Here is a 25,391-nt window from a genome sequence, read left to right as displayed (position 1 = left end):
GGATGGCCCCTGTGCAGAGTCTCCTGCTGAAGTAACCAGTGCTTCTAAGGCAGCAGCACCAGCAAAGAGCTGTGCAAGGCTTTGGTGAGAGCCAAAGCACACATCCAGACTTACACGGGTGCTGCTGTAATTGTGTGTGGTCTTTCTTTGCAGTAGGAACTTTCTCCTTTTTTTTTATTCAAAAATGCTGTGTTTTGCTGTTTCTGTGTTGGAGAGACTAAAGAAGTTTGTCACTAAAATGCTGGGCAGGTTGTTGGCACATCTGGGGGACACAGTTTGATCTCAGTTTGGAGGAATGCATAAACTTTTTTTGCTTTTATGTGATGAGAACTTGTAAGGCTTTGCATTTTACTTTTAGAAAATAGCTGGGGTCTGATTAACTGCACATGAGTTGGTACACAATTGACACAGAACCTCTGGGTGAATTTTATTCTGTATTTGCAGGCAATGAAACCCAACAGGCCAGGTTCTTGGTTTATGCCTTGCATGTCTGAAAAGCTGTGACCAACAGTGAAACCACACAGTGGAACTGTTCTGCCCCAGTTCCTCCTTCTCCCTGAGACAGTGATGCAGCTGCCTATGGCTGAGTGTTCCCACGTGTGGCTTGGGGAATCAAGCAGAGCAATACATGAATTTCAATAAGTGTGCCCCCCTTTCATGCACAGTCCCACATGCCTTTCTCAATTTTGTTTCTGGTTGCAACAATTAATGTGCATGGGGTGTGTGAAGCCACGGGCAGCCAGAATATGGGTGTAATTTAGCCCTGCAGACACAGCTCTTGTAGACATGCCTGTCAGGCAGAGAATAAAATTCTTATGTTATGAAGTTCCTGGGCAGTACACTATACAGGTGGAATATGTGCATTAAAATGCATTTAACATTATTGTGGGTCATTCTTTGTAAATACTCTGATCAGGTCTAGATCTATAAAGGCTGCCTTATGGTATAGGCAGGGAATCATCATGCGTGCCTTGGAGACAGAGGAGGGAGCACGGTGCTCTAAGAAAAATCAATGAAATATTTAAGTAGGAAAAAGTAATTTTGTCTCTTTGATTTCATCTGGTAGCAACTGAAAATACACTTTAGAAGCCTTTAAAGTACATCTAATTTCTCATTCACTGTCAAAAAGGAAATTTCTCTGGCTATTCATAAATACAAGAACAGTATGAAGTGGTTACTCATTTATTCAATATGTTATTGCACAACACTGTTCAAAAGTAAGAGGTTTAAAGGGGCTGGAAATACAAAGCATTGAAGCATGGCAATGGTAATATTAATTTGCAGAGGGCAGCTGTATATGACTGTAACAACTGAAAACAGGACAGGGGAAATGGGTTGGATAACAAGATCATTAGCTTATAAACTGAACTTTCCTCCCCCTTTCCTTCACTCCCTCAAAAGAAAAACCCAACCAAAAATCTTCAATGAACCAGAAACTTTTGAAATTAAAATATCAAACCATAGCCAAGAGAGGGGAGGGAGAGAATTGGCTAAGACAGGCTGGAGAAAGGGGTAACACTTATTTCTGGCAGAATGATCATGTGCTGCTCATATACTCGTCACCAGCAACATAAGTGAATGGCTGATAAAATGAGATTGCTGCAACAGTTCATAAAATTATGATTTCTGGGAACAGATTGTATTTGATGAAGTTTACCTATATATTTTTTCTGTTCATGAAGTAAGATGATCCTGATAATCCTGCCTTTTCTCCCCACATTTATATAAAGACCAATGATTAGTCACAATTATTAAAAGCACAGAGAATTAAAAAGAAAAAAAAAAACAAAAACAACAAAAAACCAACCAACCCAAAAAAAAAAAAAAAAAAAAAAAAAAAAAAAACAAACCAACAAAACCCCCAGAATTAAATTTAGGCCAATCTGCTTTAACTTCTCATGTGTCTGAAGCTCTCCATTTTGTGTCTTGGTTGCTACCCAGAGGACACTACTCATAAATTGCACGGCATTTGTGAGCAGGGTATTAGATTTGTTAAGAGTTGCATACCTCATCAGAATTTAATTTGTTTTATTTGAAGTCTCACTTGTAATTAAGATGAATGAACACAAACTCACATGTAGTAGAAACAGCATCAGTGCAGGCAGTACTGTTTAGGAAACAACCAAATCTTTACAGTGTTTTCCAAGTACTTGATAACTGTTCAAAAAAGGTGGCATGTAAGATTAGGTACCATTTGGCCCTATTTTTATGTAAATGAATATTTGAGGATTATGCCTATAAATATATTTTTAATTGAGTATATGTTTACTAGGCAAGAAGAGAGGTTTGCAGAAATGTTACAGGTTTGCAGAAACACTACAGGCAGTCTTGTCTCCAAAGAGCATAGACCAGGAAAAGAGAAAAATTGGTGGCATAACAGTTTCATAATGTAGATACATTTTGAAGTAGAACATAAAATTCAGAGCAGGATCATAAAAGCAGAAGTTTCTATTGCATTGTCTTGCACGGGCTGTCCCAAAGACAACAGTGTAAGTCCTGGCCTGGCATGGAGAGCAAAGGTGCCCAGAAGAATTTGCCACCACTGTTGTCTTTTGTCACAGTGCTTTGGTTTGTTCCCTGGCCGTAGCACCTTGTGTTGCCCCTGCCTTCAAGAATAGAGAAGTATGAATATTTCTGTCATGTAAAATGGTGTATGGGGAGCGAGAGCAACTTAAATTAACTCTGACCCAAAAGCATGTGGAGTCACTGGGCCAAACCTGCCCCCAGTTCCAGCAGTGAAATACCAGCCCCATGGGGCTGTGCTGCCAGAGTGCTTTGTTACAGCCAATAAACCTTAACGAGCACTGATCAGACACCTCACACACGTGGCTCATCCCCCTGGATCTGGGTTCCTGTGCCAGTCTGGGTTCCTCTGTTTTGATGTGCATTGCACAGTGCAAGTACATCTGAGGTCAGGCTTTACCCCCGTGAATAAACTTGTGAAGGATTTCTCTCTAGCCATTCTACTTAAGGACCTATTTCAGTCTGCTTAAAGAGAGTTAAATGTGTTACATATTGAACTTTTGTATCAATATATATGACAATAAAATCTTGATAACCACTTGTTATCTGTGTTCGAGGTCTTATACAGCATGAGGACATTACTGTTATTTCTTTTTAAAGTGTATTTTATTTTTATAACTATACTTGACTGAGTAATTTTAGTTTTTAAACCATGACAGTTTTATATGATTATATTTTCCAGCCTAGAAAAAAGATGTTCGATTGTCTCGCAGTATAAAATAATGTTACAGATAGGGCCACCCCAGAACCTTGGCTCTTGTTATGTTTTCTTTGGATTGTAGGAAAAGCAAAATTCCTGGTGAGGAGAGGGTTGACCATATTTCTGGATATATGGGGGGTTTCCCCTGTGTCAGGTGGAGCAAGAAGATTGCTAGGTAGAGGGTGTTTGTACCACAAAAGCTGAAAGATAAGCAAGGAAGCACTCTCCCTCTCCAGTGAAATAAAAATTCACCTTAATACTTTAAAAATTAGGCTGCAAGTGTGGAAGGAAAGTAAAGTGCTCATGGCAGAGTCTGAAGCTTCAAGGATGCAATTGTGACAGATACACTATAAGAGTAGGGAAAATGATGATAAGCAGGATGAAAACCCCATAGCTTTTTCTTATAAAATGCTCATTTTTTCCTGAGCCCTCCCGCAGTAATTCTGGGGACATCATACCTTGATTTAGTTTCCTCGGTGGCTGTGGACTTGCATTCTGGATAAGAGAGTGACAATAAAGGCAAATTTCAAACTAGAACTGGTCCTGTGATTCTTAGGCAATAAATCTACCTTAACACAAATGAAGCTCTGGACTAAATCTCAGCACATGTGAATAAATGCACTCCCTCAGTGTTGGAGTGCCGGCCTCCAAATAGTGCAAGTTTTGGAAGCAGTTTGATCTAGGAAGTTGGTGTTAGCTCTGCAGGAGGAGACAAGTGTGATAAATCAGCCCATATCATTCTTACAAGGGAAGTGTTTATCCAAAGGATAACTTCTACCTTTCACTACTGGAGGAACTGGTCATGCTAGAGAAGTACTGATCCAGCTACAAAGGGAGTCAGGGTGGAGTGACTGGTTGTGCTCAACACTGAATATATGTTAAAATGGAAAATTAATGCTGTGCTATGAATTGTATGGCCCAGAATCAGAATAAGAGTGAAATAGTGGTACTCAAGGGATACTGAAGTGGGGACTTGAAGGAAGTAGAAAACTCCAGCAATGAAATAAAACATAATTAAGTAGAAGAGTTCTGTGTCAATGTAAAGAATAATTTCTAAATTGCCACAATATTTTGTTAAGTGAGAACAGGCCCATTAACAAAGGGGGGGAAAACCATCCTGGTTTCTCAATTAATTCCTGAACTATGGGAATTTTTTATGACCAAAAAAAGGCCCTGAACTTCAAGAGGGAATGAGGATAAGGAAGGAAAGTATTTTTATCACTGTGGAACTGCTCTGTATCTACAGCAGAAAAGTAGTTTCAATTTCATACCATTTGTTGTTTGTTGCCTAGGCTGTAGTGGTTTAAATGTGGTCATATCTGCACTTTTTTTACCTTTTAAAAAGTGCTAGCATCTCATCATCAGTTGATGCTTCTGATCTTAAAAACGTCTTGTTACTTTTCCTCAGTTCAGACTCTTTGTCCTCCTGGAACTGATTTGCTGCCTCTGATTCTGTAGTGTCAGATATGAATTTCCTGCATATCATTTGTGGCCTTTAATTACCTTGGGGTTAATATGCCTCGTAAAGAGAGACCATCTCTGTTACCAGACCATCAGCATGGAACAAAAAGTCTATTTGTGCAGCTGGTCCCTTGGGGCACTGCAGGAGGTGCATGAGCCCTGCTGCTGAGGGCTCTCCCCTGGGATCAGGAATTTGCAGCAGCAGAAGCTCTGCTGCCCAACCCACCCCACTCTGCCTGTCCCAGGCAGTTGCACACTCCTGCACTGTCACCCACTGCTGACATTTTGCTGCTTTGTGCCTCTATTCTGGTCTCCAATGGCAGAAGGCAAAGTAAATGAGTTGTTAATTTTATCCCATATTATGTGACTATGCAGCTAAAGAATTTCTTCACTGGAGATGCCATGAGCTAAAGGTCCTTCTTTCCCATGAGCTGAATTTTAACACTATGTTTAGTTTTTTTAAATCTGTGTAGTAACTGATGGATTGGTTCTGGATAAGGCTATGAGGGGAGAAGCCACTTGCAATTAAAAACTTCAAGATGTTGCTGTTGTGAAAAAAGGTCACCTTGCAAAAGATTGGTTTTCTTCCCTCCAATTCTCATCTGGGAAACGTTACCTGGGTTTGGTTTTCATATATTTACCCATTAATTATTTGTTCAATTTAATAGTTTCCTAAAGCAATAAGATGGTAATGTTGTGCAATTAACAATAGAAACATACAAAGTAACAAAGCAGTGCTATTCAGAATGGTTAAATACAATTTGGCAATTGTGATGTTACTATGTACTCTGTGATGGGTGAAGGTAGGCATGAACCTATAAAAACAGTAGTTGATTTGCACTTTGTCACAAAAGCTTTTTCATTGTAATTGTGGCATCTTACAAGTGGAGTTGGGAAAAATACAAGTTTCATACAGTGAGAATGGTGACTGTGACTTTACATTGCCACCAGTCATGTCAGTAGCTTCATCTCCCTAGAAGCAAAGAATTAAGCAGGATACTTGTAAAGTCAATCAAAATTAATTAACAAATTACAAATCAATCAATAACACCCCAAAAAGTCTTGTAATGACCTCAGTTACTTGTTTAAGCATAAACAAGCTAATTGGCTACATTTCCTGTCTAGAAATAAGATCATTGCCAATTAACTTAGGACTTAATTAACTCTCTAAGGTACTGAACTTTAGATAAATCATAAACTGTGTCTTAATGTTATTATTAGTTATTGCAGTGACTCTAGTACATTCTTGATTTATTGTTATTGTTATATAACTATTACATTTACACTTATGACGCTATTAAAAAAAAAACCCAAAGCCTTCAATATTACATTAAAGTTAATGCCACATAAAGGACAGAAGCATTAAATAAAAGCGGAATTAAGCAGGATGCCATAAGTTTACATTGGAAACTCAGCAGTCCAGCTTCTGTTCTTTGCTGGGAGGCACCAGCATAAGAGATTATACATTTAAAGATTATTCATTTAAAGGTATCAATTTTCTTTTGCCCAGCTAGAATTGCTCTTTATTTCTGGTCACGAGCTATTGGATTTGCCATCCCTTTTGGCAGCTGAAAGAATTCACAGTATTAGCACTGTAATGTAATCTTTACCTTCTTTTCAAGATCTTCCTGATTGTCTCTTCTATAACAAAACTTGGGACAATCTTGATTTTTTTCCCTTCTCTCATGATATCCAAGCAATTTCTTTTTTTCCCTGACATCTCAGGGACCTGGTTTTCTTATTTTGCTTCACTTTCTGTCTTAATAACTACCAGTTGCTTGTTTTCCAAGACTGAGAAGGATTTGTTCCATGTTTGCCAGGAATAAACAGTCCAGCAAAACAAGTGATGTGTCTGCTGAGCAGAAGAGAGAAAAAATTCGGATCAGCAGAGACATTTAAATCTGTTCCTTTGCTCAAAGTGGATGTTAACGTTAGTTTGGTGGCGTTTGATAAATGTCTGCAGAACATGGAGTGTCTGGAAATAAACCTGCACTGGGAGTGATATGCAAGTGCTGCTGTTGCCTCACGGGCTGGCAGCAACACCACCAGCATGCAGCCTTGGTAAATGGGCATTTTGTCTTCTTTATGACCCTAAAAAAGTCACCACGAGAATATTCCAATCTTTTATTTCAGAAATATTGTCACCTTGTCTATAAGTCAAATCCTTTTTCAGTGCCTTTATTCACTCTTTTCACCAGAAGGACAGTACAATCTAGTCTTCACCTGTGGCTTTGCCACAGTTTTAGCTGGCATCTAGGCTTTGGCTTCTTTACCACTTTATGATTAAGCCGGACAAATGAGGCTAGGAAAGCCAATGTACATTTTGGCACTGATTACATTTACAGCAATAGTAGGCAAACAGAAATATTTTGTTTTATGAAAGAATCATTTCAGCTTTAAGAAAAGCTCACATCTCCCATGTGTATTACTTTGTGGGTTTGGGTTGGTTTGGGGTTTGTTTTTATTTGTTCGCTATGTCCAAACTTAGGAACTAAAACAATCTGGTATCTGCTTCAAATCTGGCAGCCTAGACATAGGTGGATTTGAAGAGCTTGTTTTGAGAACAGGCTCACAGAGAACCCTTTGATAGGATTGACCCCACTCCTTTACAGTTTCTGAGGATCAGGAGCTTCCTTCTCCAAAAATCTCTTGGGATACCTGTTTTGTGACTGACAGTGGCACAGGCATACTCATGGCAATGTTGCCACAATTGAACTGAAGCTTCTGCCTCTCTCCATCCACTACTCCTAGGCTGGAGCTGCAGTCAAGATCTAGAACTCCACAGCATCCCTGACAGGTGTTATATATATTAAACACTTCATGCATCTATTTTCCTTTAATTCATGTCTAGATTGGTCACATAATATTTTACCTGGATCTAAGAACAGACTTGTTACAATAAAGAGGGTGTCTACCCAAGGAAGAGGACTTGGCACAATCTGACAAATATAACAGGTGAGCTATTGTTTCTAAAAAGACTAAAGGAATCCAAAATGAGGCATTTGTGTCCTGGAATAGAAATATCCACCCTGGGAGTATCCTTTATGGAAGTGAGCCAGGAATAACTCCCTGGAATAATGCTCTGAGGGCTCAGCCCTTTCTGTCATTTCATGGGTTTTTCCTTCAAAATGTGAAACAGTCAACATAAACCTAGTGCTGCACACAGAGATGTGCTTGATTATCTTAGCATACAGGCTCTTCTCAGTTTCTCTCAGACTTGTGGTTAAACACTATTTCACACAGCTCCTGGTGTAACCCAAATTCATTTACTGAGTGTGCTTTCCACAGAGGCCATGCTGTTATTTCTTTTTAGGAAAAGAGCAGGCAATGAAGAATGTTTTTTTTTTTTTTTCAGATGTAGTTCTAAGTGCCATAATAAGTGGCTAATTAGAGTAACATTACTGTGGGACAAATGGATCACTTCTCACATGCACGTCTGCCTTGGTTTGTGTGTGTGGGCTTGTTAGCAGAAACAGGGCTGGGAGAACACTCAGAACTGGTGGGGTTCATGCAGAACACATTCTTTAGTACTAGGTCTCTTTCTTCTAGGTCCTTTGCCCTTTCCTCCTCTAACTCTGAGGTAACTGTGTCCATTGCTAATATCCAGGATCCCTCAGCCTCTGTTCTCATGCTCTGTGGCTCAGCTGCTGCTTTGCCTCTTCTTGGCCCCAGCACTGGGCTGAGCAGGGAAGCAGCTTCTGGACAGGTTTGCCCATGGTTCCTGATGTACGGGCAGAAAATGATGATGTTACTGCTACTGCTGGGTAGTCAGAAGTATGAATATCTTTACAGGCATGAAAGAACTGAGTTATGCCCAGGCATTTACTGGTTATGCATTTGTTCTCAGTCATGCAAAGAGCCAGTTCAGAGCAGGGTACATCTACTTACTCTGCCTCCCATTCCTGTGATTTAAAGGACACTCCTAATCATTACTTTATTATGCCTGCCACACACTGCTTATATGTCCGAAAGGAGCTCAGCTGAGAGTACTGACATTTCTTAATGATATTTTAATCATTTTTCTGTAAATTATATTGTTAGGAAACATGCCATGAGGAATAGAAGAGAAGGAATGGAGAATTTTATTTTCAGCCAAACATAGATGGGTAAATTTATCCACAGCCTTGGGTGCTCAAGGTCCTTCCAAGATGTGCTGAAGATATTAGGGGCCACATTTGAAATTTCTACTGAATTTAAATAAACTTCGGGTTTGACCCTTGAAAATTTAATTTTTTTTTTTTTTTTGAAGTAGACTGTCACCATACTACTTCTGCAGTCTATAGCTCCCCATGTACTCATAACCTCATGAGCAAAATGATGTCACCACTGCAGCAGCTCAGAAGCGATTATTGTGCTGGGTACAGCAGCACACAGTTTGGAGATTAACTTCTCCATGCCGAGTGAGGAGGGAGGCAGCCTCTGCTGGGAGGTCAGGCTGGTGGCAATTAATGGCCTTTTCATCATATTCAAGTACTTTGGTCTATTCTGGTAGCTGGTGGCTTAGGCAGGATAGATTAAATTTCTGGGAGATAAAATATAAGGGAGGGAGAAGAAAATGGGAAGCAAAATATGAGATGTGTGACACATTGCAGTGATGCAGTTATCTTGGCAATTCATGAATGACACAGCAAATGACAGACACCAAGGTGTTGATTCTGTGGGCTGTGATACAGACTCCTCATGTTCAGCCTACTCAGATTAGAGGATCTATCATCAGTAACTGTCACAGACAGAAGCCAAATCTGTTAAAAACAATCTAACATCAATGGAAGGTAGGACTAGAGCTTGCAGCAGTTTTGGAAGGTTTGTTTTATTTATATTTTGTTCCATGATGTGTGAAACTGCATGGACCTGAATCTGGGGGTCTGTTCAGATTCACCTCTCCTATCCAGTGGTGTTTAATCATGGTGCAAAGGGACTTCTTTCTGTAAGGGAGGGAAATCTCCACTGACAGAAACAGCTTTGCAAGCTGGAAAGAAACAACTGAGTCCTTTATCAATAACACATACTGGATGTCTGCAAAACCACAAACCTGTCTGAAATAAGTCAAGATAATCTTTCAAAACCTCCTTCAGCATCACCCTGAGACTGGGATTTTATTGTTAACTTAATAAAATCGTCTTTTGTTTTCATGGCATGATTTACAGAAGAGACTACACAACCTCATTGGGTTTTTGGTTGCAGCCTGCATGGCCAAGTCCTCATTGCTTCCAGCCCTTGGTAATCAGGCACAGCCTGATCAAAAATGTTGGCCCATCCTGCAGCTCCACTTCTGGTTACACTTCAGCACTTAGAATATGAAAATATGGGTCAGCACTTAGAATATGAAAAAGTTTGCTTTACATGATGTGTTCCTAAATGATGCAGGAAAAAGGTAATTCTTGACATTTGAGTTCTACTTCCAGATGCTTTTAGAGAACTATCCAGTCCAGACAATCTTCTCTAAGTCATGTCTACTTAATGGCATTTAATTTAGTCACTTTTTTCCCTCCATAAGAAAATACTAAAGCTCTCCATTTCTCCCATGAGCACATTTTTGCAGAGTTCAATTCCAAACTAAAAACCACGCAAAGCTATAGCCAACTGCAAATCTAAGGAGCAGCTGGGAAATACAAAATAACTTTTGAATTTCCGAAGGGATTACATAAGCAGGGATATCATACCTGCGATTGTTCTATCCCAAGTCAATGTACCTATTGTCATTTGCAAGTAGTAGTTCAGCCCTCCTGATTCAACAATCTTTAGTTAAGCTGACCATATGCATAAATTGAGGTTACAGGAAACAAATATTGCCTCTCCATTTTTGCCCCTCTAAAATCTTTAAATATTTCAGGTAGGTTTAAAATGGAGCTTAGCAGAATTCATACTGTTATTGGTGACTAGGGCCAAGCAATCAATCTTAGAATCATCCCTGGAGTGCACTAGCATTTTTTCTTGCACATGGGTGCTTTCAGAAAGAAAGTTACCTGTTTAGAGAGATTAAAGTGAGTTGATGTACTAACCTGCAAACTATAATTTAAGGAGTCAAAAGCCTTTCTCTCCCCACCCTCTTCCACAGAAATTAATGACTCCAATAGCACAATGTTTTTTTGTACTGCTGCTCTCTCTCCAGTAAAATATACTTTATTACTATTTGGAGGCTTTATCCCTTTATGACAACCAGTATCAAGAGTAATATTACGCCAATAACTTGGTTTGCTAAGTATTAATACAAGGGAAATTATGCTAAGAGCACTGTGTGAGTTTAATTGCAATTCACACTTTAATATTTTGATGCAGCTGTAAAAATGTAGAATGAGAAACATTACAATTCTATTAGATACTAATAAATTGTGTTGTGGAGGAGGAGATGAGCTGTACTTGCCATAATGAAGCACATTCTACTTCCCATCTCTCTGTTTTGATCCTGCATGTGCATGATTTCATAGAGAGGTTCAGCAAAGGTTCTATAGAACAAGTTAGAAATGAATGCAGGGTTGTGTATTTTTATATCAAATAATCAGAAACAAAGTGCAAATAATGTAAATCATCTTGCTTATGAAGTGTTTATGTCAAACACTTCATTTTCTTTATGTAGAATGTGTGATTGTTTAGAATGGAGCCTATTAGATTTAATTTTTTTCTTCTTTTCTAGGCTTAAGTTTGGATACATTTAATAAAACAGCATTCTGGGAAATATTCAGAGATTCCTCCTTTTCCGTTTTTTCCTAATAGAAATGACATTTTTATATTGCTATGCTTTCTCTGCTCTTTCTGCTCATAAAAGTGAGATGCAGTGTGTGGTAGTAATGCTTCCATGTAGCTGAATCATAGATTTGTTTAGGTTGGAAAAGACCTTTCGGATCATCGAGTCCAAATGTTACCCAAACACAGCCAAACCCATCACTAAACCATGTCCCTGAGGCCCAAATCTACACATCTTGTAAATACCTCCAGTGACTCCACCACTTCCCTGGGCAGCCTGTTCAAGGCTTGACAGCCTTTTCAGAGAAGAAATCTTTCCCAATACCCAATCTGAAACCTCTCCTGGCACAACTTGAGGCTCTTTCTTCTTGCCCTATTGCTTGATCTGACATTCTGACTTAAATACGTAGAACTTTGTGATCTCAGGCAAATCGCTCAAGCCCTCCACTTTTGTTTCAGTAGCTAGGCATTAGAAATAAAAATCTTTCACCATCCCCAGGTTATTTTTCTGATTAGATAAGGACATGTATCCACTTTCCTCCTAGATTACTCTATTTTCAGAGAAATGCCTGCGCAGGTGGGAATGACCCCACTTCCACTTAGGCAGAGGGAATGAAATCTATACAGTAGTTACACCTTCCTTAATTTATCAGTCACAAGGACGAGATAGCCACAAGTTATTTTGGTGTCAGCACTTTGGTGTGGTACTCCTGACAGCAATACCAATCTTCATGGAAGTCTAAAGCCCCAGCTCATCCCCACAGAGGACAGCAGAGCACCACTAGAACAGATCTGCTGACCAGCTGCACGCAGCTGATACTAAATAGTGGTTTACTCTTTTTCCTTTGAATGTATGTGAATCATGTGCAGGCAGGAGATGATGCAAGAGTGTGGTTAATTTGTTCTCCTTTGTGAAATACATATACAGAGTGAAACCAAGGCTGGTCATAGCCATGCTTACGTTTTCTCATCAGGTTTGATTTTTTTTTTTTTTCAGGGGCGAGAACAATTTAGGCAAACACATATTTGTACATCACATTGCCAGCCTGAGGATTCTTACTTGCCAGTTACATCCTTTAGCATCTCCTGGCTTGCAACACCTTGCCTTTTCCTCTCAAATGCTCCTGCCCCTCCTGATCTGGGTACTTTTTTGTACCTGGTTCTCTGCTTTCTGCCTCCACTCTCAGGCTGAGCACAGCTGACTGCACATTTCTCTCATTCTCAAATCTAAACCCATCCATGTGTCTTGAATGAGCAACTTACCCAGGGATCTTCTCAATTAAAATGTTCACAGAGTCATTAAACTAACTAATGGTGGAAACTTCAGTAGAAATGATGCTGTAATGAGACAAGCTTTCATCATTTCGCTGAGGAAAACATATTTCACTTGATTCAGATAAATTATATGCCCCCACATATTATGATCAATATTTTAGCAAGAGTTAGCATTTAACTATGTCACTTCTGAGTAATGAATAATCATGTCAAGCATATGAAAAATGAGTAATGACAGATATCACTGGACTGGTACGTTTTCTGCTTCTCAAAATGATGTTTAAATTTTTACAAAAATCTTGTATAAAGGATTCAATGGCTTCAACTTGCTCCTTCTAATGGGTTTCTATAATTTAAAACTGTGATTGTTCTTCAAGTACAGGTTAGCATAACTAATTTTAAAATATGTTCAAATAATTCTATATCGTGACAGAGGAAAATAGAGCCCAGTTGTCAGGAAAGGTATGTGATAAAACTGGATTTCAGAAATTGAAGACCTGAACTGACCTCTAAAATTACTCTTCTTGCATAGTGGCAGTAGTACTCAGGAGTTTGTGGCTTTGCTACTAATAGGAAATGTGAAAGGTATAAAGTACTTTTATCAGGAAAAATATCTAAAATAAATAAAGATTTTTAAAATAAGATGAAGAAAACTACAGCAGCTGTCCTGACCTAAGCATGCTTTAATTTGTTTAGTTACTCACATCTGCTTACTGTGTTGTGCCTCTTTTGTGTACAGCCTTCCCAAAGGCTCCTACCCTAATTTTTAAAACTTTTATGCTTGAAACTACATTCACAAACCAGGACCAAAGGAACTGTTTTGATTTTCCTCTAAAAATGCCAATGCAGTTTCAAGCACCTACTTAAGAAAATCTTTGCCTCTTGCAAGGGCTGTTGAATGAACCATCAGCAAATGTGTGCAGGTCTTAGAAAGATCAGGAAGCATTTGTCACTGTAATCCAAAAAGAAACCTCTCTATGCATAGTATACTAATTTTTTCCTCGGTCAAATAATCAGTCTCTTGACTACATTGGTCTGTGGTCGACTTTTTTTTCTCACAAAAATGATGTGTTATGCAATTTTAAGGTTGCAACTGGAGTGATAGATATTGTTCTCTATTTTTAATACCCTTATGCTGGTAGTTGGCAGTTCTGCTCTTGATTGAGTTTTTTTTTTGTTTTTTTTTTTATGTCTACCAGGAGCCTGAAACTAATTTGCAAGTATGACCATTGGCTTGGTGACTTGCTCTTGTAACTGGGTGTAGTGGTGCAATATTGTTCTTCTACCTTTTAAAAAACATAAATATGGTATACTCATAAATACCATGTTTCAGCTGCATTACAGAAATACATCATTGGCCTCAGTTTTTATTTCTGGGTCTTCAAACAGAGTGAACAAGTAATATAAGGGTCTGTCATCACTTAGGTCAGTTCTTCCACCAGCTGCTCCTTGGTGATTTGCACTGTTATCTGTAACAAACTCTGCTTGATTTTAGTCACCATATACAAAGTTATGTATTCCTAACAGAGTGGACAATAGGCTTTTCAGGTGTTGCCTCAGTGTAGCTGGCTGTAAGGTTTCCTTTCAATATTTAGCTATTTTAGCATCGTTCAGATAAGTTTCTACTGTTTCCATCATTTGATGGAAGAATAACGTCAAGGAGATCAGCTATAATCTCATTATATTTACATAAATACTATTCTGCTTTTAAACTCCTTGCCAAGTATGGCTTTTCCACTCAAAGTTAAATTCTCCCTTTGTCAATATCAGTGTTTTTCTTGGGGATGAAACAGCTAATAATCTATACTACATAATAGGAAAATTCACATTAATACTATCAAAAGGTAGATGATTACTGACTCTTACAGCACCAGTTTTCCACACTGACAGAATGACATTCTAAAATGCATTTTTCTAAATTAGGTCATTTAAATCAGTTCACTATGTAAGTCACAGTAGCAAATTTTTCACTTGGCAGCTCTTTATTATGTACCTTGGGTTAATTCTGATTTAAGAATTCTGTTTGGCTATTCACCTTTTTCCTCAAAATTTAATTTTCAGTAAATGTGGTGACATCACAAAATGATAAAGCATCATTTTTTGCCCCCCCCTTCTAGCTGTGGAGATAATTTCATGAGGCACAGTCACTGTAAGCAGCAGAGTCACAAATGAACTAGGTAAGTGACTAGGCAATAATTTTTTCTCAGGAATGAGGGAAAAAAAAGGCAAGTGGGAGTGGAATTGCACCCCAGACCCAATGAGGGGAGTAAATGAAAGTTATACTACTCACTTTTGGAACTAGATGTTAAGAGCATAAGTAATTTAACCACTTTTAAAGACTTTACTCTGGGGTGCCTCAGTGCTGGAGCTGTGCAAACACATGGTAAAAGACAGTCCATGCCCCAGTAAGCTTAATAGCCTTCTTGGTTTCCCTGCGGCAATGCCATTATGCTCCAGCCCTCTCCTCTTGTGCAGGATGAAGGCCTTGCCTCCTCCTCCTGATTATTTTAGCAGACCTCTGGTTAGCGCATGGAACGAGCCCTCCAGACTCTGCCGTCAGCACTACAATCCTTTCAAAGCTCACCTGGCAGGTTTCCCAGAAAAGCAAGACATGGTCGTTTAAGCTGGTTGCCAGGAAAAAGACTGAATAATACTCATTCTAGCTATTTGTTTGGGATACTGGTTCTCACTTTATGAAATAAATATGCCAGACATTCATCTCTTGAATGAAAAGAAATTTCTGCAATGGTCTTGCCCTGTTCTTAGCAGAACCTTTCCAAGACCTCTCAAAGGCCTTTGATAGACCATCTCAAATGCTCTAATCCTGATGCTATTTCTGTATTGAGTACCAGTTGCACCAGGTCCTCCAGGGCTTAGGAGGAGTGAAAATGGGGAGTTCTGTGCTCTTGTCTACTAAGTCAGAGCTAGCTTTTGTTCCTTATAAGAAGCTGGCGGGGTATGAACACCCACAACCACTGATGGTCCTGCAGTGCTTGAGTTTGTCAAATGGATATGTGGACAGATAGCCTAAAGGTATATTCTATACCATAACTGTTGTCACATCATAGCAAAATAGAATGTAACATGTCTATAGGATCTATCCATTAATGGCTAAAATATTTGGAAGATGCTGTGTCCATGGGCTGTGTCTCCCCATGGAAAGCTGACACTTCTGTATTTCTCACAACTGACTCAAGCCTACTGCCTCCCCTCTGCCTGCCCCCAAAGCACCTGTAAAATGTTCCAAAAATACTGTGAAATCTATCAAATTTGTGAACAAAAACAGCAGGTACCTTCACTGGGAATGTATCTGTAAAAACACAAGGACCCTGCAATTAATTTGACATAATTTTTTTTTACTACAAAAGAAACAGTATGTATTTATCAACTTCCTCTTGGGGGGAAAGTCTCTATGACTTTCAGTTTTGTCTGCCCTCTTCACTGTACACATGGACTATTTTATATATGTGGATAGTATTTGCACTTTTTAGTGTTTTGTATTTATCATCAAGTTCCTCTGTTTGGTATTAAACATCTAGACAAATACCCCAGTTGTTTCTTGAATTATGTTAGTCCCTCATGGTTAACCCTGAACAGCTACAGGATCTGATCTGAATATGTTTGTTAGAGATACCATGTTGTAATGTTAATAGAAGACAGGAAAGTCTTATTTTCCTATCATAAGGTGACCAGAAAATTGAGGTTTAAAAGGATGAACATAACAGAGTGATCTTATCAGAATAAGTAAGAAAGGGGGAAAAGAGAAAGGAAACAAGATCAGCTTTTGTTGTCTGATATTCCACCTCCATGCTAATGCTATGTGCCATATATTATTCCTTTTGCTTCCTTCATAAAAATGAAGCTTTGCCTCGTGTTACATTTCTGTAAAGTGCATTAAAGAATATCATCATAAAAATCACTGAAGACAAGACAGTACTTCAGCAGCTTATGCACAGACATCATTGCTGTAAAGTGCTTCTGCCTTTTGAAAGCAACATGGCAGAAAGAAGGAAACTTGATGTGAAAAGCCTTTTTACCATGCTTGTGCACTTCATATTTCTGGCTGTTTGTGTTTCAAAGTTGGTTTGATAGTTTTGTTTTACACTATGTGTGACCTTTAGTTCCACTCATAGGGAACATATGGTTGTGTAATTGGTTGAAGCTACTACAGGGATTGTTTCTGTGTGCCAGGCTAGGAGATGGTGAGAGCCATGCTAAAGCTCTAAGCAATTGGTTTGGTTAAAGGGAAGGATTGCAACACATGGCCAACTCTTCAACTACTCCCTATGACCCATTGTTCGCAATCAGTTGGTAATCGTGACATAAAGTTTTGTTCCTTAAATCTTAGAAGAAGATTGCCAGCTGCTTTAAATCCTGCAAAACAAAGCATTGGTCATAAACGTCAAAACAAGAAAAAAAGGAAAAGGATGGGGAATGGATGGCAGAGAAAGATCAAACTGTGATGATTCTAAGTAATTAATGAAATGTCTACTTGGAAGTCAAGTTGGTTTTGATTTTTTTTTCTCATAAAGCCTCTGTACTTTTGGCCAGTGGTGCCCTCCAAATTCCTAGTTCTGTAATTCTCCCTTTTGCTTTTCACAGCTGATTTGCATCTGCTTTCCAGTAGATCTTTTTGGTTACTTGTTTCTGAAGTTACTTTATTGGAGCATTTGACTACAGTCTCTGTCTTGTCTGGTTTTGAAAGTTCAGACTATCCTGACAGTGTTTTAAGAGCTGCCTGGCTAATGTGCTCTTTGACAGCAATAAATAGGAATCTTATTGCTGTTGCCTTTTTTCCTCTTCATTTTTCTGACAGTGGCAAAACACCGAATGGAGCTGTGCCTTGGTCAGCTAGGGTGACAGAGTGTCTCAGGCTAAGCACCAAAACACTTCTAGCACGACTGCTGAGTTATCAATGTGCATCTCTTGAAAGCATTAGTTTGTAACCTGTATCAGGGAGGATTTTCTCACCACCTGAATGGCATTCCTGGGGCTTTTGGTGACACATGGTCAAGAAACAGAGAGGTACCAAAACAGGGAGTTGAAAACCCCTATGGCCAATTCACATCTAATCACTGTGGGACCTTGTAATATCCCCTGTGAGCCTTATAGGATCAGAATGTGATGAAACTCAGTGTGTCCTGGCAGGTAGCTGTGGACACATCCTAACATAAGATATGTAAGAGCTTGTCATTATGAACTCCACTATAACAAAAATGCCATGTTTCTTAAAGGAGTCTAGAGAAACTTACTGAAGGAAGGATTATTCAACAGGACATGAAAACATTCCCACTACTTACAGCAAGAATACATTATCAATATATTTCTAGAAGTGATTATTGTTTTAAATTAATCTTGTTTCATAAAATAGGAGTAGCAACTCTAATAAGAATAGTTCTGCACAGTTAAATGAATTGCTCAGGCAGCGCGGAGTTGATAATTACAATTAAGATGGTAGGAAAATAAAGATTGCCTATACATACACACACACTTTAAAATTAGTAACAACATCCTTTAAGTAACTAAAATGCTTATGTACTTCCAAAGAGAAGATTTAGCCATAGAGGCAGAACATGATGGGTTCCTTCTTTACGTATGCACATCTCAATGGTGATTTTTTTGTGATATGGCAGCTTTAGGATACATAAGATTTATGCCAACTCCTGCCTGTTCTCACAGAGTTGAACTAAATATTCTTGAGCCTACCTTCAAACAGATGCTAATATTAACTTAATTTTCAATGTATTAATGTAATCTGTGTGCTTTATCTAAGGTGTAAGTTTGTTCTCTATACATGTTTAGTGCTGTATGAATGAGGCACAGAAAGAAAAATCAATCATTGCTTCACAGAGAAATATGAACTCTGTTAGCTTCATTTTTCACACTGTGAAAATGACTTGACCTTCCTTTCCTCAGAAATCCAAATATCTCCAATCTGTATTCATAGCTGGGCACAAATTTTCCATTAACATTTTCTGGATAGAAAACTGTGATTTCATTATTCTTGTTTTGGGGGAAAATAAGCTTTTCTTAGGATAAAATGGAGTGTTCTCAGCAGAAAAGGTTTCTGTGCTGTCTCACAAGGGGTGCAGTTCAGTTAACTTGTGCCTCTGTGGCTGTGGACTACTGGCCTCAGCCTGTCTCACCTGACCCACTGTGGACAGTCTTATCTCTCCTCCTTCAGGAACAGGGACACTGGGGCAGGTGGTGGCAGCTGCACCCTGGCCTTTGGAGCACCACACCGGCCCTTGTTCCTAGTTCACACTTTCCTCATTGCCTTTGTATGTTCCTTTGCATGCAGATTACAAAAGTACTCTGGGTAAAGAGATTATCAAGGGATGTAGGTAGGTTTGAAACAGAAAGGATGAGGCTAGAATGTCCCTTCCCTGCTTCAAACTCTTCTCCACTGTTTTCCGCTGAACCTGATGAAGGAGGTGGGAAGCTCGACTGTTTTGGTGCAAGCCCAGCAGCTCCAATAGCTGCACAGTGTTTTCAGTTGTGAGTCCACCCACGCCCTGGCCACAGCAGCCACCAGAGGGGTCTAGGCATTTGTGCCTTCATCAGAGGGACGCTCAGGCAGGAGGCAGGACTCCTCCTCCAACCCTAAATGGAGACAACCACCCAAGCCACCCACGAGGAGCATCTCGCCAGGAAGCTGGCTCTGGGCTTGTCGAGCAGGCCGGGCAGGGCGGCTGGCACAGGGCAGGGCTGGTGGGATGGCAGCAGGGCTCCCGCCTGCAGCCTGCTCGGCAAAAGCAGAGCCTGACCCGTGCTGAGCCAGCATTCCCCTTTGTACCAGGCTGCGGGGCCGCAGTGCACAGGGCCAGGAGGCCTTGCTGATCTTATTATCCCCGTTCTGAGCTGTTGCAGGTGCTGGGAACCGCAGTTGTATTTCCCACTATAACTGTAGAAGAGGTCACGCTGAGGGCAGCTGAATTTTCTATTCCTGGCAGTTCGGGTAAATGAACCCTTTGCTGTGTGGAGCCGGAGCTGGGACAGCCTCATGCTTGCGTTTGCCCCTGCGCTGGGGCCTTGTCGAGGGTGCTGGGTCTCCGTGCCAGCAGCCGGGCACTGGGGGAGCGGCTACACCCCAACATGTCCCCGCAGCCCTTCGCTCCTGTAGGCCAGGCCTCGGTGAGCGGGCCAGCTCGTGCTCCACTGCTGTGTGTCCAGGTCATGTGTAGCCAAGCGTGGCTGCTGTGTCCCTGGGGAGAGGGCTGGGCACAGCACTGTCCCTCCACCCCTGTGGTAACAGAAGTGTGTCCAGCACAGGGCTCCAGAGGAGCATGTTCTGGGTGTCCCCAGTGGTGACACTCAAGTGCATCCTTGAGGGTTTGAAACTGACTGCAAAAAGCGATTTGAAACTGACAGTAAAAAGTTGCTTCATTCACAAACTTTGTCACAGACCTGAGGGCAGAGGGTGCCTGGGGAGCGCCGGGTACCAAACATGCAGCTTCTGAGGAGAAGATCCATTACCTCTGCTATGGCACGTCATGGGGACAGCAGATTTGCTTGGTGATGCAGGATCTCCTACTCCTTAGCTGGAATGAGTTCTGAAAGCCTTTTCAGGATCCGTTCTGTGTATCTTTTGCTAGTTTCTGAAAAATTGGCAAGGGTTTGCTTTAAGAAAGTGAAGGTGCTTATACCTGGGAAGTGATTTTTCTTTCTATTGGGTAAGAACCCTTAGTCTCTTGCAGACTGCTTGGGTGCAAGGGTGACCAGCTGGCAGCCAAAAGACCCTCTGAGAAAACAGAAAGCAGGACTGCCACCTTTTGTGAGTCCCAGTGCTTTTAGTAAATTGTTTGAGTTTAATGGTTGAAGTTCAATGTACTGAAAATAGGCAAGATATTGAATGTAAGTGATTAGGTGACAGACTAGACTTTTAGCTTTATTAATAGTAATTGTTTGTTAAAAAAAAACTCTCTGTACCTGTGTCTGGAGAAATGTGAAATTTTGAAAATTTGACTCCACCTCCCATGTTGGTCTAAACTGTTGGCCACAAATTAGGATTTTGAATGGGGCCTTTAAAACCAACAATGATGCTAAAATAAGTGGAGAGAGGGGCCCAACTCATGATATTTTAAAGCTTTAGGGCCAGAGTAGTGTGTTTGTGTCAGTGGTGAAAACAGATGCAAGAAAGGAAATGCTGTGTGCACCTGATGTTTCTGCCAGAGGGTTCACTGGAGCCTTGTCTGTGGTGGCAGAACTGGCTGCTGTGACCAGCTGTGTTGAGTCTCCTGGGGCTGGGACACAGCTGTGGAGACAGGACCTCACCAAAATAAGGGCCATTTCAAACTTCATCAAGTCCTCAAGACTTGCTGGCATGCAGAGATGTTCAGGAAGTGATTGGTTCTGTGGAAGACTGGAGTAAAACTGAAGGTGGCTTTCTGGAGTAAAAATGAAGATGGCTTTAGATGGCTTGTCTAAAGACAAGATGGCTTGTCTTTCTTTGCAAAACCAATGTATGCACTTGTTTGCTCAGTGGGTATACATATTTGAAGTATTATAAGTATAAAATGGATGTGAAAAGTCATAAGATATTGGTTACTGTTAAGGCAATCCAGATATGAAAGTGTGAATCTGGGTAGAGAATAATTTCATTTAGGGGATGGAGGAAGCAGTGGGCCCCTTTTTGCTTATGTGTAGGGGCAGCCTGGGATTTGTGTTTAGCTTCTCCCTGGGATTGGTGGGGGAGTGGGGTGGGTTCTGTAGGGGGCTCTGGGATACCCCTGACCAATGTCCCGAGTAATGCCCGTAGGTGAGCTGTGCCACTGCCCATCACAGGGCAAGTGGGAAGTGTCATCGTCCCAGTGGGAGAGTGGGGTGCTCCCCTGGATCCAGACCTCACGAGGGCCTTTTTCATCCAGCCTTCCTGGGCTGCCCGAGCCTGACTCTGCTCTGACCCTTGCCTGCCATCCTGCATCTCCCAGCGCAGCTGACCCGGAGCTGTGGCCTTGCCATGTCTGTGCAGGCAAGTTTGTCCACACAGCCAGCAGGAGCTGGCTTTGGCAATTAAATGATAGTATTATAGGTGCCTGGTTTTGTGTGTGTGGCTTTTTTTAATTTTTTTTTTTTCCTCTTTAATTCTCTCCCCTATTCTCCCTTCCCTCTCCCCCTCTCCGACCCCAGCCAGCCCTCTCTAGGTCTCCCGCAGGCTCGAAGCCGCGCCGCTCCCCGCATCCCCGCAGTTCCTCCTTCCAGCTAAACTTCCCCGCGCTCCCGGCGGGGGCTCGCGGCTCCGCCGGATCCCGGCGGTGCTGCCGCGGCGGCTCCATGCCGCGGCTTCGGGCCGCCCCGGCTCCTCCCCTCGCGGTGTGCGAGGCAGCCTGCCCGCCCGTCTGTGTGTGTGTGCGCCGGGCCGCCGCCGCCGCTGTGCTGCCTCTCCCAGCCGGGCACAGCCGCGCCGCGCTGCTGGCGGCGGCGGCGGCGCTCCGCCACCCCGGGCGGCTCCGCGCGGCCCCGCGGCGGCCGCCGCTCCCCGCGGCGCCGCTGCCCATGCGGGCCGGCCAGCAATAGCCGCGCCGGCTCGGCTCGGCTCGGCTCTGCGGGGCGGGGAGGGGGCACCACTTCTCTGAGTCTCCCCACCACATCGTTATGGACCTATTCGACTTTTTCAGGGACTGGGACTTAGAGCAGCAGTGGTAGGTTTTTTTCGGGTGGTGGGTTTTTTTTTTTTGGTTTTGGTTTCTCCCCCCCCCGCACCACCTCCCCTCCCCGTCTCTCCACCCCTCTCCTTCTTCCAGCTGCCTCCTTCCTACCCTTCCCTGTTCGCTCCCCCGGTGCCGTAGCCTTTGTTGAGGGGCGCAGCACCCGGTGCCAGCGGGGAGCGGGTCCGCGCTGCGCCCGCGGGCAGCGGGGCCGGCCGGGGCAGCCGGTGCCGGCCGGCTCCAGCCACGCTCCGCGGCCGCGCCGCCGGCCCCGGCTGGGGAGCAGCGCTCGGAGCGCGGCGGCGGGGGGCGAAGTTGGCCCGCAGGGCAGCGCCGAGAGGTGCCGGGTGCCGGCTGCGATCAGCGGTGGCAGCCCCCTCCCGAGCAGGGGCGGCGATGTTCCCCGGGATCGCGGCTTTGCTAATGTTGTGTTTACTGCTGTCACTGACAATGTTCCTTTCACGGGGAGAACCGCAACTGTAGTTTCGCTGTGTGGCACAGTTCGGCTGTAGCTCTGATCGGTGTGGGGGCTTCTGTTGCTGGTTTTGCTGGTTTCCTATTCTAGATGAAGCGTTATTGAAGTTAGTTTTGGAAGTGGGAAGATCAGTACCTGTGATATTATAACAGGTCTTTTTTTCCTGCCCGTCTCTGTCTCATTTTCCTTTTCTTCCATTTATTTCAAGAGTGGAAATATAGGCTTATATTCCTCTGTAAATAGGTGCACACCTTAAAAAGGTCGGTGCATCTGTTTAAGTGCATTGTAAACTTGTTATCAAAGTGGATGTTGAGGAATTTTGGATGGGTGATAAGTAGCTGGGAAAGTTAGAATTTGGGTAGGTATTTAGTCACTTCTGTGGTTGGTTAATGAGATTATGCTTATTCTTTGGCTGGTTTTATTGGCTCTTTCTTTACTTTTCAATTTAGCGAATATAATTCCTTAACTATGCATGGGGAAATTCAGAGGTTGGGTGCTGCTTTGTTAAATGCTTTTAGGCTGGAGTGCAGTTTGCCAAGGAAGAAAGAGACTAAAATACTGTATTTTGTGATCCTGATCTCTAAATGCCACACAGATTATATGCGTGTATGTATGTGCATTTGGACCTCGTGTTTTAAAGAGGGTTTACTTTACTTTGTTGGTAATATAAAGGTATGTCTAAAAAAAAAGGTAATATATCTTGTTAATAACTATCATTTTGCCAAACACGGTCTAACAGCTATACTTGCAAATCCATAGTAATCAGAACCAAATACCTGTCACATTCCATTTTACAGCAATTGGGAGTAAATCCTCACAACCATAAATTACACTATATCAATATTAATCTGTAAGCAGGCGTTTTGGATCATGTGCATGTTTTATCAGCTCCGCATAATCCATTGTATTACATCTTTTTAATAATCATGCTGTTGTTATTTAAAAGTAATAATCACAATAAAATTAGTGCTCAATTAAATATTATGCTTCTACTACGCTATCTTTACTCTGCTACACTAATTTATTTTGCAGACAACTGATAACCACTGTATTACCACTCAAATAATATTTGCATACAATTTGCCTAATTTATAATGTGGGTAACATTAATTTAATAGAAGCTGTAACAACCCAATATGGGGGTGTAGTTCAAATACTGAGCATTTATAGGTATTGAGTTTTAATGTTTGCCTAATAACTTACTTTCATTTGACTGTGATTTTATGTGGATTTAGAGATGTGCATCAGAAAGAAGGGAACTCTCGTGCTTCGGTTTTTCCATAAAATATGAATATATTGACTCTCATTCTAAAATTCTATTTGCTGTTATTTGTACTATGAAATGTATTGTTTTTAGTGGTTTTAGGGTTCACGAGGAGAGTACATTTTTACTTTGACTGTTTCAAACAGTTTGATGTCTGCTCAAACTATGTGGCACAGGCGTTCACACACTGCAGAGATCAAGTTGCATTTAGCTTTTAGCAATCCAATTAATATGTGTAAGTGCATATATAAGATGTGGGTACATAATCTACATGTCTACACAATTGTGACATGTATTTTATTATACATGTAAATATTTTTGTCTCTGACAAGTAGTTGCATAGCTTAGAGAGTTAAATTCAGCTCCTGTGTCCACAAACACGTGTATGTATGTAATGTGTTATACATACATCATTGCCACACACCCAGGAATATGCATGCACATCCATCAAGATTTATTAATTTTGTCTGTGTATCCAATGTGGTGTGCTTGCTTTGTAATATTTGCAAATAAGTACGTATAACATGATGTGTGAATTGCTGCTTCTTATTTTGAAGCTGCCCTCCTTCTGCCTGTGAGCTGGCCTTTGTAAAACGTGTTTCACAAGCATTTATAAGGCAATTAGGGACCCTCTTCTGCATTCCTTGCAAACCCAAAACTTCTCCTAATCTGTGCTGCAATCACCAAGAAGGCAAGCTCGGGCCTACTGTGTGTGTGGGTGTTTGTATTATCTGTATGCAAAGTACAACAGAAACATCGTTAGCCTGAGAAATATATTTAAAAAAAATATTTATAGCTTGAGCAGATTTTTTTTTAATCTGATGAAAAGATGTAAAGGTAAACTTTCTTTGCCTTGCCTTTATACCAGGAAATGACTTTGTGAAAGTTGCTCATTGATGGGGAAAATACAGTTAATTTCCCCCCACCTCCAGTGGAGGTACATTTTTGTGTCACTTCTTGAAACATATTTTGTCAAGAGCTGTGATTGTTACAGCATGCAGTGCCACTGCACATGTGCTGAAATTCTCACCTGGCCTTCTGGATGATTAGTGGGTGCTTTGTCTTGATGATACAAACTGCAGAATCAGCCCTTTAGTTTCCCATATTAGGAGAGATCACCGTAGTACAAGAATGAAATGTTTCATTGACCCTTTGTTGAGAATGTGATTAGGAAGGTAGCTGAGAGTTGGTGTGGGGGTTTTTGTTAACACTGGGATAAATTGTGTTAAATGAGGCCACAAATATCCTTGTTGATGTTTTGCCAGACTTGAAAAAAACTGAAAAATACCCAAAACAATTTAGGTAAATGTAAACTCGGGATGAGATGAATGGGCCAAAGCTGAAGTCTGCTATGATTCCTGG

General features: G+C 41.4%; 1 protein-coding gene across 5 annotated transcripts in view; it reads left to right on the top strand.

The window, feature by feature from the left end:
• Positions 1 to 25,391, top strand: part of AFF2 (ALF transcription elongation factor 2) — a 350,681-nt gene that overhangs the window by 3,383 nt on the left and 321,907 nt on the right. For 4 of the 5 annotated variants that reach the window (XM_068204985.1, XM_068204986.1, XM_068204989.1 and 1 more), the window contains exon 1: positions 21,992 to 22,284. The exons of the other annotated variant lie outside the window; for it this stretch is intronic. In XM_068204985.1, the coding sequence (XP_068061086.1) occupies positions 22,238 to 22,284 (47 nt within the window). In that variant the 5' untranslated portion in view covers positions 21,992 to 22,237. Of the gene's footprint in view, positions 1 to 21,991; positions 22,285 to 25,391 lie in introns of those variants that run through there. 5 annotated transcript variants of the gene reach the window in all.

This window comes from Anomalospiza imberbis, chromosome 14 (genome assembly GCF_031753505.1).
Source record: "Anomalospiza imberbis isolate Cuckoo-Finch-1a 21T00152 chromosome 14, ASM3175350v1, whole genome shotgun sequence".
In the NCBI taxonomy this organism is placed as follows: Eukaryota; Metazoa; Chordata; class Aves; order Passeriformes; family Viduidae; genus Anomalospiza; species Anomalospiza imberbis.
This window is presented reverse-complemented; position numbering and strand designations above follow the sequence as displayed.